The sequence below is a fragment of the Poromitra crassiceps genome, assembly GCF_964638095.1.
Source record: "Poromitra crassiceps genome assembly, chromosome: 25".
Lineage (NCBI taxonomy): Eukaryota > Metazoa > Chordata > Actinopteri > Beryciformes > Melamphaidae > Poromitra > Poromitra crassiceps.
In genome coordinates, this window is record NC_139649.1 from 9,424,251 (window position 1) to 9,439,441 (window position 15,191).

At 46.1% G+C, this 15,191-nt stretch overlaps 2 protein-coding genes across 2 annotated transcripts; one reads left to right on the forward strand and one right to left on the reverse strand.

Moving 5' to 3' along the window:
* Positions 1-1,175: 1,175 nt before the first annotated feature.
* LOC310798328 (actin-related protein 2/3 complex subunit 4-like) lies at positions 1,176-4,610 on the reverse strand. Its single transcript, XM_083660853.1, has 6 exons — positions 4,489-4,610; positions 3,513-3,631; positions 2,995-3,106; positions 2,755-2,850; positions 2,202-2,372; positions 1,176-1,733 (listed from the first exon to the last, which is right to left on the reverse strand). The coding sequence occupies exons 1-6, from the start codon at positions 4,489-4,491 to the stop codon at positions 1,728-1,730; spliced, it is 507 nt and encodes a 168-aa protein (XP_083516979.1). The 5' UTR covers positions 4,492-4,610; the 3' UTR covers positions 1,176-1,727.
* A 506-nt stretch (positions 4,611-5,116) lies between these two features.
* On the forward strand, positions 5,117-10,964 carry tada3l (transcriptional adaptor 3-like). Its single transcript, XM_083660691.1, has 9 exons — positions 5,117-5,141; positions 5,762-6,005; positions 6,833-7,080; positions 7,228-7,333; positions 7,566-7,701; positions 8,481-8,584; positions 8,788-8,894; positions 9,549-9,740; positions 10,357-10,964. Exons 2-9 carry the CDS (start codon positions 5,796-5,798, stop codon positions 10,547-10,549), a joined length of 1,296 nt encoding a protein of 431 aa, XP_083516817.1. The 5' UTR covers positions 5,117-5,141; positions 5,762-5,795; the 3' UTR covers positions 10,550-10,964.
* Positions 10,965-15,191: the final 4,227 nt, after the last annotated feature.

Below are 15,191 nucleotides of genomic sequence, written 5' to 3' on the forward strand. Positions count from 1 at the left end.
CACCTGCCTCTGTCCGTCTCATCCATGTTTGTTATTGTGTATTTTTTCCACACCCTCCCTTAGATGAAAAGAGGTTAAAGTGGACCTCTAGTAGCCTTATGACCAAGGCCGCCCATAAGGGGGGGTAAAGGGGTAAGCTTCCAGGGGCATCGCCACTAGGGGGGCATTGGAGCCAGGCAAAAAAAAAAAAATTAACACTAAAATATATCTCCCATCCTGAAAATGAGGCAACTAATTAATTTTTTTGCAAGGAGTCGAACAAATACACAAAACACAGCAGCAGTAACAAGGCATGCTTGGGCAGGAGTGCTCCTGTGGAAAATAGTGCCATTCTGATGTAATCCCCCATCCGACCAGTGCAGTGAGAGGCAGCAATGTGCCGCAAGGCATCTAGTCTGCCGGAAAGCCAAAAGAAGAACAACAAGGCAGGCTTGGGGTGGACCATTTTGCTTGGGGCAGCAGCAGCTAGAGGGACCATTTATGGTGTAACACACAACACAGACAGGTGATAGCAAAATGCCAGGAGCAAAACAAAAGTCAGGATGCCAAAATTGCAAGGCAAAAAAAAGCGGGAGCAGGCAAGGGCTTTAGACCCAAATAATAATCTGTTAACAAACTTTTTTCAGTCAGCTCCGAAAGCTGCAGCATTGATATGAGTAAAGCGGGGGACGGGGGGGGGGGCATAGTGGCTGGACCCTTCCAGGGGCACTGCCATCTCTGGGCGGCCCTGCATATGACCATCAAGTTGCTGGTTTGACTCTGAACTGTCTGGGAAAGTCTGGATGGTAGAGTTGGAACACGAATACTTCCTTCAACCACAATATTTAAGTGCTGCTGAGCAAGGCGACTAACCTCGCAACAGCAGAGTGTATATATAAAAATGTGCTTTGTCATGCATTAATTACCTCAGCAGTGGTTCACATACTGTCTGGGCTAGCAGCAAGCTACTTCCCCTTTCTAGCACCTGAAATAACAGTTCCTTTGCACAAGTCTCACTCAAGTGCTGATTTCAACAGCACCAACCAACTCAGCCAGAAGATTAGTCATTCGTGTACAAAAGCACAATAGTAACATTGTGTAACACAATAGTAGTAGTAATAATAGTAACACAATAGTAAGTTTATGAACAAAGCAGAATGATTAAGGATACCTACATAAGAACAACAAAAGGTATAAACAATTGTGAGTTTTATTGATTATTTCAACAATATTTTCATACATGGTTTTTGGTGGTTTCTTTAAAGAGAACTCATATTCCATGTGATAAAATGCCATATAGACCACTTATGGGTATCATGAACAGAGAATTTTAGAACTAAATGTGAAACGAGACATAATGACAGACTGAGGACAGGACATACATACAAACAAAAGCATATTAAAATAAAACAAAACAGGCCATGTTATTTGCGACAACACACTCTCAATGCCCCTGTATTCATGGATATCAACTCGATTAATACTTAAGGACCCGCCTTGGTTTGGGGATTTGTTCTGAGTGGCAGAAAAATGAAACTGGTAAATATTTCATTATATACAGTCATCGATATTCATGAGCACAGGGGAAACGCTCGAAGAACGGGTGCAAAGCGCATCGCCGCCAGATTGGTCGTGTTCTATGGTTCCCGCTCGCCGATTGGCTGTTCACGCCTATATCCACCCTTGTGCTGACTGGCCCTCGGAGCATTCCCCCCCTTGGCGTGGAACCACGGGAGGACGCCTTGTCATCAGAACTGAGGAGGAGAGAGGATCAACATGTCTTTTAGTATGAAGAACTTTTTATCAGCAAATAGATGGTTGTTGTGAATCTGATCAAATGACACTATCCAAAAACATGAAACGGACAAATGCATGATAAAAAAAAAACTGAGCATAGCCTACTTCAAAATTCCGTTCTACATGTAATGTGAATTTAAAGTGTATGTGATCTCGAACAGTGGTTCTCAAACTTTGTCACATCAAGGACCCCTAAACGGACACAAATTAGACCACAGACCCCCATTTTGTCCTAGGGTCCCCCATCTGATACGATTTTTTGCTTTTAGATGTTTTATTACAGAAAGTGTTTCTGTCATTTATGGATGGTATTATAGTCAAAGTAAAGTATCCCCCTTTTTGCTGGGAACCCCCTCAAGGACCCCGATCTAGAATTACGTGTGTACGTGACACAAATTAGAGGCGGTCAAGACTTAATATCTTACGTTCTTGAGGAATTCCTCGGCGACGATGCGGGCTCGGGCGTTGACGGACAGCTTCATCTCGCTGATCTCCTTGTCGATCTCCTCCATGAAGTTGATGACAAAGTCCACCAGCTTGTGCTTGTACATCTGCTCCGTGTGGAAGTTGGTAATCAGGAAGCTAATGTCGTATCCCTGGATCATAAGAGTGGCAAGAGAGGAGAGAAAGAGAAAGAAATTCACGAGTCAGAGAGAGAAACTGATCAACATACAGAAGGAGAAGGACAGTAAGAATACAGTCATCTAATACATGGAAAGTCTTGCACTATTAATTTCTTGATTAGGAAAAAGAGATTCTATACTTGGATGCATTGGACTGGACATTCACATTTTGCATGCAGTTTATGTTCATATGCAATGATACTTTTTTCTTCCTACAGTTTTAAAATAATGTAAATGTGGTTCCCTGAACATCCATGCAGGCTGGGCATTTATGACATATTGCATCTAAAAATAAAGTAGTAGTAGTTCCTCTTTTCCATTCCCACAGTCTCTCTCTCCCCCTCCCCCACCTCACCTCCACTGCTTTCCTCCTCAGAATGAAGAAGTTCTCCGCTCTCATCATCATGAACCGCATGAATTTATGGCACAGGATCTTCTCAATCTCATCAGCCTAAAGTGTCCAACAGTCGTAACAGACGTCTCATTCAATGCAACTTTGGTGGTGGCGAGCAAATTTAACAAAATGTACATGACCAAGAAACCAGGAAGTGTTCAGGTCAAGATGATGAAATAAAGATATCCTATTGTTTCTGACCTGTTTGACAGCAATGCTGACTCTGACAGAGTTGATGGATCCCTCTACGAGCACCTTCTCCTTCTCATTACGGCTGATCACCACCGGCTGAAGCAACAGCTCTTTACTGCTCCTGGAACCAAAGCACAATCCATCAGTTACACATCAAGAAAGAGACCTGCTCAGTCTTAAACTGTTGTCATTTCCAATTACGGTAATACAAGACTCTGCATCGATATATTATTGTGGAATGCTTTTGAATGACATCGAATTTTATAAAGCATACTATCTGCCACCTGTAAGTAACTTGTTGAAAAAGTCCTATAATATTTCCCATACCTGCAAACGACCAACACAAGTCCCTACTGGCAAGTTTTGTATAGCAGTCTTGCCCGTGCTTGTGTCATTTATTCCCCCCTCCTGAGATTTTCTAATGCGTGTTTGTGCAAGTCGGCACATGTGCGAGAACAGCAGTGGATGATCTGCAGACTGCCTGAAAGCAGGAGGGATGGGTGCAAGGAAGCAAGGCAGCAACATACCTGACCTCCACCTCGGGCTTGTTGTGACGCTCCACCACCTGAGAGGAGAAGTTCTCCAGGCAGAGGGCGGCCTGCAGGGTGGCCCTCACAGCGTTCAAGTAGGGGCGCAATGTCGCTGTCTGAGGAAACGGTGCAATAGGATCAGTGACTGGTGAGACTTGTAGGAGAGATACTGTGCTGTCAGAAGTGTCAGTGCTAAGATCAGGCTATGCGGGGGGAAGCTAAACAGCCTAGTAGAGGATGTGGTTCTTCTCAGCGTGCGGTCCGGGGACCACCAGCACCAGGGGTTCCCCAGCATATTGATGAATTGTCAAATTTCACTTATTTAATTGACAAGAAGTTAACACAATTAGAAGATCTAGAATAATTACTGTTTTGATCGTAGCTTCTCTGTTATCTCTCTAACGTTACCTACAAAACAGACAATCACGGAGTTTTGGACAAAAATCATATCTAACTGAGATTTGGGTTCGACAGACACACTCTCATCAAATGGGGGGGTCCAAATGTGAACTAAATTGGGGGTCCTTGATATGAAAAGGGTTGAGAACAACTGGTGGGGGTTGTATTTGGTCAGTAATCATAACTGAGCAAAAGGCTGGGATGTTATGGAGGGTATGAATCTTAATTTACCACTGGATTAATGGCTACTATCTCTATGATGATCAACAGCTCTCTCTCTCTCTCTCTCTACAGCTTACTGGTGACAGGGCTTTAGCTAAACTGAGAGAACTGAGCTCAAGTGGACAGGCCAAGAGGAAAGCTCTGATCATTCACTTTGCTTAGTTTCTGCAAACCATAGGATGCCCGTCGATACTCGTCACGCCCATACTATAGCATTACAAGTGATTACAACCAACCAGATAAGTCCTTCTGGGCAAAACAGTGACCTGGCTAACCTGGCACTAGCGGTAAGTCATACATAGTAGGTATATGGTTAAATAGAAAATATACATTTGCAGCAGAGGACACTTACCATTTTCGTGCTGTAGAGAAGGCGGAAGTTCCTCTGCCACGCCTGGGACTCCTCTTCCGTAAATCTTACATCGTCGAGTAAATATAGGGTGCGCACGTTTTGGGTTATTCCCCTCGCTTGGTAGAGGCTACCCCTCGCGTCACCAGGCTCTCTCAGAGGCTGCTGTGTTTAGCGATGATAACTCCGCCCGTCGAACTTACTCTGCTCGACAAAACATGCACACTCTGGGATGCGTCCATTCCGCACTGAGAAGGGGGGACCTAACGTTGAGTGACTGTTTATAACATTTTTCTGATCAACAATATGTTATATAACAACCAAGTATCTCCGATATGATCTAGATTGTTAACATTTTGTGGTTAGGGATGATATCTAATTTAATAATACACCATCACACTCATGGTTTCACCCGGGTATACCATTCTACCAACAGGTTTGCATATTTCCAACTTTGTGTTGCATTTTGACATTTGATAACACAATATGATACAAATTCTCTTATTAAAATTGACGATAGGTTTTTACTTAAACTGTGTCCGTACATTTGTTATTTCATAAAAAAAATACAGGCAAATTTCTTCTGTCTACATATAATAATCCCCCCCCCCTCGCACCCAGGTGGTTTTACCCAACATGGACGCCATTCACTCACGGTAAATATCGCTGCTCTTAAACATTCAATTAATACCAGTTAATTCGTCCAGTTTTTACGAATCACAAATGTGAAAATCATGGGTACAAAACATGCAACCATATGTGCATTAAAATCCAATTTCTGAGCGATTTAATCAGTTATCGTTATTACCACGGTGACAGATCTGCTAAGCGATGCTACCTGAATCTGTGTGAGGTACGAGAGATACAGACAGACAGACAGACAGACAGACAGACAGACAGACAGACAGACAGACAGACCGAGTATTTGGTGTCCAAGAGACAACATCTCATCAAATGGGGGTCTGTGGCTCTAATGTGGACTATAGATATGAATATGATTTTCTCCAGAATTGCGTGACTATCTGCTGTATTGTAGGCAGAGAGATAACAGTAAAACTATGGTCAAAACAGCAATTCTTCCACACTATAACTGTCCTAACGTCTTGTAAATTAAATAATGTTGAAGTTGAACAATTCATCAATTTGCTGGGGACCCTCTGGCGCCACCTCAAGGACCCCTGGTGGTCCCCAGACCCCCAACTTGACAACCACTGATGTAGTATGTGAATCTACCATCAACCACACTGTCCCCTCTCTCGTGTCGCTGTTCATTCAGATAGTGCTGCTAGGTGTTGCTCCACAGCATCATCATGAGCGAGTTGAAGGATTGCCCGCCGCTGAAGTACTACGACTTCAAGCCCGTGGAGCACGTGAAGGTGTGCCCCCGCTACACGGCCGTGCTCGGCCGCTCCGAGGACGATGGCATCGGCATCGAGGAGCTGGACACCCTGCAGCTGGAGCTGGAGACGCTGCTGTCCTCGGCCAGCCGCCGCCTGCGAGCGCTGGAGGAGCAGAGACAGGTAGGACCATAACCAGCCTCCTGACTGAGGTCCTTTCAGTGGTTTTCAACTGTGTGCCATTGAAGCCCCCCCCCCTTCCCTATTGTATTTTTTTCCGGATTTTCTCCCATTTTCTTCTAAATTCTCCTACGTGGCCTAACCCCCCTGCTGTTCCGGTCGGTGCTCCACCCCCCTCTGCTGATCTGGGGAGCGTTATAGTCTAGCACATGCTTCCTCCGATACATATGCAGTCGCCAACTGCGTCTTTTCACCTGACAGCGAGGAGTTTCACCGGCAGGACATGGCGTGTGGGAGGATCACCCTATTCCTCCCAGTTCCCCTCCCCCCGAACAGGCAGACCGACCGACCGACCAGAGGAGGCACTGGTGCGGCGACCAGGACTCGCACCGCCTTCCCACCCGCACACATGGCCAATTGTGTCTGTAGGAATATCTGATCAAGCTAGAGGTGCCACTGCCGGGAATTGAACCCCGGTCTCCACGGTGGTAGGCGAGTGCGTTTACCTCTACACTACCCAGACGCCCCCCGGTGGTAGGCGAGTGCGTTTACCTCTACACTACCCAGATGCCCCCCGCCCGCCATTGAAGACATGGCGTCTGCAGGATTTAATTTCCCACCAAACGTTATACCAGCTGATTGCACTGAGTAGTTCCCCCCTCTCTGGCTGAAGATGCAAATCGGTGAAATCAGCTGGTCCAGGGCACATGGTTAAGATCCGCTGCTTTACTTGCTCTCCTTCGTACTGTTTTTCATGAGCGTGAAAGCCAAAGGGAGACGCTCTTCTATCTCAAATAATGTCGATGTTTTCATCCCTCCGCTTTCATCAGATCCTCACAGATTGGCAGGACAAGAAGGGAGATAAGCGCTTCCTGAAGATGGGGAAAGACCCAGACCCCTCCGCCTCATCTCGCCACAAACCCAAGAAGCAGAAGTTGGACGGGAAAGGCGGTCACGGACCAGGACCTGGACCCGGCAGACCCAAGTCCAAAAACCTGCAGCCTAAAGTCCAAGAGTACGAGTTTACAGAGGATCCGCAAGACATTCCCCGCACTCCCAAAAATGACGCGCCCAACAGGTCCGCAACATTAACTCTTTTTAATAGTTGTCGAGAGATGTGTTGACAACTTGCCTGCTCCTTATACTTATACCGTTAAATGAGTCGTTATAAATGAGTTGCTTTCTGGCAGAGTATCTTTGTATTTGAGATGTTTTGGTTTTTCAGATTTTGGGCATCAGTCGAGCCATATTGTGCCGATATCACAAATGAAGAGATCAGATTGCTAGAGGAGCTTCTGAAACCCCCGGAGGATGAGGCTGAATATTACAAAGTACGACGTAAACACTTGTTTGTACCTGTTGTTATTATTATGCTACATGGGCTCTGCTTAACACACATACCCAGCACCGATCAGGGCGTGGCAACATCCTGGATGTTTTTATTTAAAAAAATCATCATAATCTATCATTATAATGGGGACAAACAGGCCCATAATGCACTGAGGAACTGGCGGAAGAGTAGTGTGTTGATGAGGATGAGGCTGCTGTCTGTGCTGCCTGTAGGTTCCTGCGTTGGGGAAACACTACTCTCAGAGGTGGGCTCAGGAGGATCTGCTGGAGGAGCAGAGGGAAGGAGCACGAGCCAACGACAAGAAGAAGAACCTCACGGGAGGACCTCTCTCTGAGCTGGACGCCAAAGGTGAGGCGGCGGCGCTGCGGCTCTTTTCTTAGCTGACTCTCAGTCTACAAGGACTATTAACTCATTGAGTGCCAGCCACTTTTGGAGAACGGATGCTCCCAGTGCCAGAGTTTCAGAGCGTTTTCAGTGATTTCTCGAGGCCCACAGAATATTGTGTGATATTACTATGTAAACACTGAACACGCACAAAGAACGATGAGACTCTATTCTATCATCTGCAAAAAAAAGTTTATTGATCCCATTTTCCGTTCTTTAGTTATGAGCCGGAGAAGATAGCTTGATTCATCCAAAAACAGCAATTTTTTTCTAGAAGCTGAGATAATTGGCCTTTTGTGAAATTAAACATTTCAAGCACATCACTGACTCTGAAGCTAATCTTTTCTAATGTAGTCACACCTCAAAAATAATTTCCTTCAATAAAACAGTGAAGGCCAGGGAATTCTGTTTGGCAGAATAATATTTTTTAGCTACAACCAGCAGCGCTGGCCCCTGCGTGCGCTGCTGGTTGCAGCTTCTTGCTGGTCTTGATTTGCTGCTGGTGGGCATCGGATATTCTGGCTTGCGTTTGTCAATCCTGTCCTGCTGCCTGGGTCTGTCTGGGTGTTGCGCGCTGCTCTGCGTCCTTGGCACTCTACGTTACTATTTGAAATGACGAACATGTCCGTCCTTGGCACTCAATGAGTTAAGACAGTGTTTTAGTATCGCCACCGGCATGGCGTAGTTCCCTGGACGGCATGATGTGTCCAGCTTCTACACTCATCCTCCTCTTGTTCTTCTAGATGTGGACTCCCTGCTGAAAAAGTCAGAGTCGCAGCACGACTCTCCTGAAGACGGCTGTCCCTTTGGACCGCTCACCCAGCGTCTGCTCCAGGCCCTCGTAGAGGTCAGACACTAGTAGCTTGTGAACCAGCGTGCGCGTGCACACACACACACACACACGCACACACGCACATCAATACCAGTCCAGCATTGTGGCTTTAGCATATTATATATGACTCTTAAAATAAAGCATTTGAAACCTATTGAATCCTGGGACACCATTGAAATCGGACTATAAAATGGTAATTTTGTCTTGTCTTTTCCCAGGAGAACATTATATCCCCCATGGAGGATTCTCCTATTCCAGACATTACAGGGAAGGATGCAAACGATGGTGCTGGGACCTCTCCTCGAAGCCAGGGCAAAGCTTTTAGGTATCTCCTCCCAGATATAGTGTCTAAATAAATAACACAAGCACCAGGAAGAACTTTCCACACTATGAAAAATATTGACAGAGCGCTGGTGTTGGATGCTTTTCCTGTCCTGGTTTTAGCTCCAGTCAGCCATTAGAAATGTCTTTCTCCCTAGATGACAGCACTCCTATTGACAAGGCATGAAGGGGGGGGGGGGGGGGGGTTGATGTTGGTGAGTCCAGTTTTCATACCCGACACCAGAACCTCGTGCTGAAAAATAGGACAACTCTATTGCCTCTGAACTAGTGGGGATGGAGTGCTCTTCTCTGTTGCAGCCCATTTTGTGATTGAGGCCGATAAAACAAGTGTATTTTTATATAAAGATCATCTTTAAATATATGACAGTAAATTAGTAGTATGGAAACACAGATACCAAAATGTATTTGGGATTCAGGTGTTTATACTTGATTACAGTACATCACATCTACATGCCATGCCTTTGATATATGAAATGATATTTTTGAACGTAATTGTCAACCGCTGCAATATGGGAGTCAGTGGAGCACCGGTGAGGGTGTCCTGCTTTTTCACCTGATGATGGCACCCAGCTGAACGTGTTAATATCTTTCTTCTCCTCTCCTCTGCACGCTCGCTCACCCATTCCCCATCTCCCAGCGTTCCCCACACACGCTCCCTGGAGGCGCGGATCAAGGAGGAGCTGGTGTCCCAGGGGCTGCTGGACTGTGAGGAGCGGCCCGGACCAGGAGGAGACTCCGAGGACGAGGTCCTGGCCGAGCTCCACAAGAGACAAGCGGAGCTCAAAGCCCTGAGCGCTCACAACAGGGCCCGCAAGCAGGAGCTGCTGCGGTGAGGACCCAGGCCCACACCCACTTCCTTTACACGCACAGAGTGACCCGGCTACTGGCTGTACACTCCCGTTATGGTCTGATCCAGGTTTAGCTGATTACATGCAGCTTAAATTGACGCCCTGAGATTGAGATGGACTCTTCCTGTTGCCATGAATAAACCGGTTAACAGTTTTCACCTTTGGTGTCCAGCCTAAATGGAACGGTCTGCCAGAAGAAGTATGACACTATGCAGCCACAGCTACATTGTTCTATTTTGAGAAATATTATGTTACTTCTAATACAAAGGAAATGAAAGAAAACCCCCAAAGTACTAGTAATTCTAAGTCTGAGTTTGTGCAGATGCTGAAAACCAAATGTGTTTAATATGGGAGTAAGTCAGGCATCTTAACAGACTTGTTTCTCATGTCTCATGATCAAAGTATGATATTCTAACTGAGTTATGCCACTTTCATGTGTTGACCCTTAATGGGTTGTTTGTGTAAAGAACAGAGCGTTATAAAACATTTCTTCTAGACAATGATATATACAGACATATTTGTCAAACGGCATTTCCACGATCAAAACGATGACATTTTGTTGTTCGTACACGTCCGTGTATTTCTCCTGCCTCTCAGGTTGGCGAAGGAGGAGATGCGGAAGCAGGAACTGAGGCAGAGAGTCAGGGTGTCCGACAACGAGGTGATGGAGGGGTTTCGGCGCATCATGGCAGCCAGGCAGAAGAAACGCACACCCACCAAGAAGGAGAAAGACCAGGCCTGGAAAGCACTGAAGGAGAGGGACAGCATCCTCAAGTTACTGGATGGATAGAGGAGGCAAGCGGACGCTCCCCCCACCCCCCCATTCATTAACAATGAGTAAACAGTTGTATGGATGTGTGATCGTAGGCTTGTTCCAGTGGTCATGAATATTTTTTACAGTTCCAATACGACAGCTGTGTACAGTCAGTGGACAGCTATATCTATAATGCTAAGTTAACGTATGCTACTGTTTAGTAGAGGTCTGTGTGAGTTGAGCAGTGATATTTTTGTAGCATGTCTAGTGTTCAAAACGTTGAAAAAATGAATTTGATCATTTCATGCGGTAGAATTCAGTATGCATCATCAGAGACTATTTCAACTCGTGTTTTGTTTTTTGTTTTATATTTTGTTTACCATTGTAGCACAATGAACTATAAATAACTACAGTAACTATGAATGTTTAAATAAATCGGTATCACGAAAGACTAAAAGATTTGTGCACGTTTCAGATTGCAGTGCGGTAGTCTTTAGATAAGCGGTTGATGATCTTTTAATAACTCTTAACATTGTTTTACTGGTTCGCCACTAGATGGCACTCAATGTCTGTTTAACTGACCAGGCCAACTTGCCCCAATAGCATTTACATAGCAATAGGCTGAGGGTTACCACCATGTCAGTGTGGCTCTTGAATAGCCAGTGGTTGGTATAATGTGACTTGGTATACACACACACACACACTGTATTTTCACCCAGTCTGGCTGAAACTCCCTGTCTCACGGTCCAGAGCTGTGATGAGGGTCAGAGACTTCGCCCTATGGAGTGGCTGACGCCTCTGGGGAGTGGGACGGAGGCCAGCACACAGTAATGATCCAGGGAGATCTCTCCAGGGACGACCCCAGGAAGACTAGCGGTCGTCTAGGCGGCAGCTAATGGGGACCCTTTTAATAAACTAAACAAACGGAAAGCACCAGACGTCTGCTAACCTGGATGGATTAGTAGGGCTGTCACGATATCAGATTTTCACTGCACGATTATCATGGCCAAAATAATCCACTATAACGATATCACAATACCTATGGAAAATTTGAAAAAAAATAATGCTATCGGTCAAATTCATCTTTACCTTGGTTTATTACGCATTTTGTCTCTTTTTTTTGGCAAATGAATTCCACACAAAACATGAGTGTAGGGTGGAGAGATAAGCATACAAAAGCACAGCCTGCAGTAGGCTACAAAAAGAACAATTAGGCTTAACAGATAGTGAGAGAGAAAGACAAAGTGATAATGGAAAGAAACAAATTAACCCAATATACAGTATGTGTATTATGATATCAATATAAAAATAATATCACGTTATCGTCGGTATCGGTATATCACGATACCCCATATAATAGAATTTAAACACACCGACCTACAACACACAGCGTAGCTGAATGACCATGATGGCTCAAGCACCATGTAAAACCTCCTGTGTCCTCTACGCAAATTCCTAATGCCACCATGCCAACAGCCATCTATCTATGTGCGCTTTAATAACAGGTGGACCTATTGAATCCTGCCTACAGGTGAATGGGAGGCTGAATAGATGATTAGAACTCGGCCCCCTGGAGGCTGGGCGTAGCCTATCACACGGGGCCTTTTGTTGTGCTTGTTCTCATTAGAGCTAAAGTGAAGGGCAGGTGGGTTTCGTGTTGATACTCAGCTCATACACGCTCAGCGACGCTCGACCGCTGTTTGCACATCCTGCGTTGAGCTGCTGTTAAATGCCAGCTCCACTCCTTTGACTGCACGCAGGTGGTTTGTGCCCGACATCCCCAGAGGGATGCGGAGGATCTACCAGGCAATAATAATAATAAGTCGTTGCGCCTGCCTGGGCTTCTTTGACACAGTCGTGCGGCTCTCCCTCCCAACTCCCTCATGTGAAATTCAGCTCGCTGGTGAGCTTCTTCACTCCTCTCTGTCATGGCCTGGAAACCTTTAGGGCTGTTTGAAGAAGCGGCCTCTCTACGTTAGGGGTGGGGAGTCACCAGAGTCTGTCGCCACAATATGATATTATCATGATACTTAATTGGGTGATGTCATTTATGCACACAATGGCATCACCGTCTGTCTGGCATCAACTTGAACTCAAATCAACTGTCAAACTAAACGAATGCATGTAAAACAATTGACAGTTTTTGGATGTGTGTGTGCAAAATAAATCAGCCTTGTTTTTCAGTGTTCTACTTCAGTCGCAATACAATAATTGCCATTTAAAAAACCTCTCCGTCTGTTCATTTCATTTCACTCCAATCATTTTTATTGCAGCAAAATGGGATTGTAAATCACTAGGGTATTATAGGCCCCGAAGGCTCGCCCGCTGTGCAGGCGCAGGCACAATCGCCTGCTCTAATTGGCATGCCAAACTGCTCAACTTCACATCAGTGATGATATCACTGTCACTGAGGATGTCACAATGCCTATGACATCACTGATGATGTCATCAGTGACATCATCACTGAACTATAGCCTTGTGTGTGTGTGTGTGTGTGTAGAGAGAGAATTTATGACATCACTGATGATGTCACAATGCCTATATATGACATCACTGATGACATCAGTCACTGATGACATCAGTGACATCATCGCTGAACTATAGCCTTTCATCAGTGACATCATCACTGAACTATAGCCTTGTGTGTGTGTGTGTGTGTGAGTGAATTTATGACATCACTGATGATGTCACAATGCCTATGTATGACATCACTGATGACATCAGTCACTGATGATGTCATCAGCGACATCATCACTGAACTATAGCCTTGTGTGTGTGAGTAATTCACTGATGATGTCATTTATGACATCACTGATGTGGGACAGACAGAGAAACAGACAGACAGAGCCCTAGCTCCCATTTATCTACTTGGCATTTGTGCAATATGATTATATTGAGGCAGAAAATATGGCTGTACTGTATCAACCCCCCTCCCCCACCCCTACTCTACATTGGGAGAGCTGGGTCAATAAATACGACTCACGCTCCACACCACACCAAGCTACAAGGCTACGCAAGCCTCAGGGGCTGACGAGTGGACGAATGCAGTGTGGACACAATGCTATTCTGTGGGCAGACTGTGTGTGTGTGTGTGTGTGTGTGTGTGTGTGTGTGTGTGTGTGTGTGTGTGTGTGTGTGTGTGTGTGTGTGTGTGTGGTTTTGTGTGTGGTTTTATGAGCGCACACCCATGCGTGTGCTTGTGGGCACACACACTTGATCTGTCTATGCTACTATCTCCCCCATCTCCTCTCAGTGAGGGCCTTATTCTGTCCATTGGCTCTTTGTATTTTCTTCCTGCCAGTTTGTACGAACCGTGTCTTTCTCTCCGGGGCTCTCCTCCTACTCCACCTCCATCCCTGCGTTCCAGAGCTGGAGCTGAGCAGAAACACACAGAGGGAGAGAGAGAGAGAGAGAGAGAGAGAGAGAGAGAGAGAGAGAGAGAGAGAGAGAGAGAGACCAATAACATGTTGGATTCAAATGATGAGAGAGAGAGAGAGAGAGAGAGAGAGAGAGACAGAGACAGAGGTTGAGACAGCTGCTGTGGCCGGCTTGTCCACTGAGAAGAGCCTCTGTCCAGCCAGCGAGGCCACGCCTCGGGCCCTCTCCCTCACAGAGACGTATTGTCTTCAGCGCTGCTTCCACTGTTCTGATGTCATGGCTCGTCCCTCCCCAGAGCTCTGCTGCTGTCGCCGTGCTAAAACCCACACACACTTATTTACACCCGAGTCCAAAGCACAGACAGACGCCTGCCAGGGTTTGTACACACACACACACACACACACACACACACACACACACACACACACACACACACACACACGTGCGTCCAGTCACTGTAACACAAGTCGTCCAGTTGTCTCACACTGACAGGTGGTCCATGTTGTCTCACACTGACAGGTGGTCCATGTTGTCTCACACACACTGACAGGTGGGTTCAGTGTGATGGAAGAGCAGGACAGCACAGTCGCAGGCTTGTACTCGTACGTCCTTTATCCCCTTTTTTTCCCTATTTTGACTCTCATTTGCATCTCATTTGCATGGCAGTTGATGCTTTTCCCGTGTGACTCCTGAATTTGACAGCTCATGCAAATCAAACTTCTTATTTTTCTCTGCCCTGTTCAGCCCGCAGTAACCTGGTCTGGTTTGGCTTGGCGGTGGGGGAGTAGAAGTAGAGAGAGGTTCTGGAGTCTCCACGCTGCTCTGCCCTGCCCCCAGGGCATCTCATAGAGACGACGACGATGAGCACCATCGACCACAGGCCAGCCATTCACTTACAGTTATTAGAGGACACATTCCATCCAGACAGTCCTCTCTGTGAGGCTGCTCTGTGCGCAGCGGGCTCGTTATTGTTGTCTCAGTGGAGGCTGACATTGGGGAGATACAAATTATTATTATGTCCGTGGTGTTTGGAGGACGGGAGCCAAGTCGAGGTCACTCTGAATAAAGTCAGCAGGAGCAACGGAAAAAAAAACTTCTGGACGTTTGGAGACAAACCATAACCCTCCTCTGGATGATGGTTTTGGGTTTAGAGACCAGGGTTAAACTCTAAGCCTAAAAACCCTCTTCTCCGTGACCCCCCGGACCCCAGATGGTGATGGTGGTGGAGATGGTGGCCCAAGACCTCCAGCACAAATCACTATAATGAAGCCATAACACTCCAGGAGTTCAATTCCCAGCC

Bases quoted from the DNA above. Each gene is read 5' to 3' on its own strand.
- LOC310798328 (XM_083660853.1), bottom strand. The intron at 3,107-3,512 runs GTATGTTGCTGC...CTTTGGTTCCAG, and splicing joins AAGCCCGAGGTGGAGGTCAG to GAGCAGTAAAGAGCTGTTGC. The intron at 2,373-2,754 runs GTGAGGTGGGGG...CTTATGATCCAG, and splicing joins TGAGGAGGAAAGCAGTGGAG to GGATACGACATTAGCTTCCT.
- tada3l (XM_083660691.1), top strand. From the start codon at position 5,796: ATGAGCGAGTTGAAGGATTGCCCGCCGCTGAAGTACTACGACTTCAAG. The intron at 7,334-7,565 runs GTACGACGTAAA...TGCTGCCTGTAG, and splicing joins ATGAGGCTGAATATTACAAA to GTTCCTGCGTTGGGGAAACA. The intron at 9,741-10,356 runs GTGAGGACCCAG...CCTGCCTCTCAG, and splicing joins CGCAAGCAGGAGCTGCTGCG to GTTGGCGAAGGAGGAGATGC.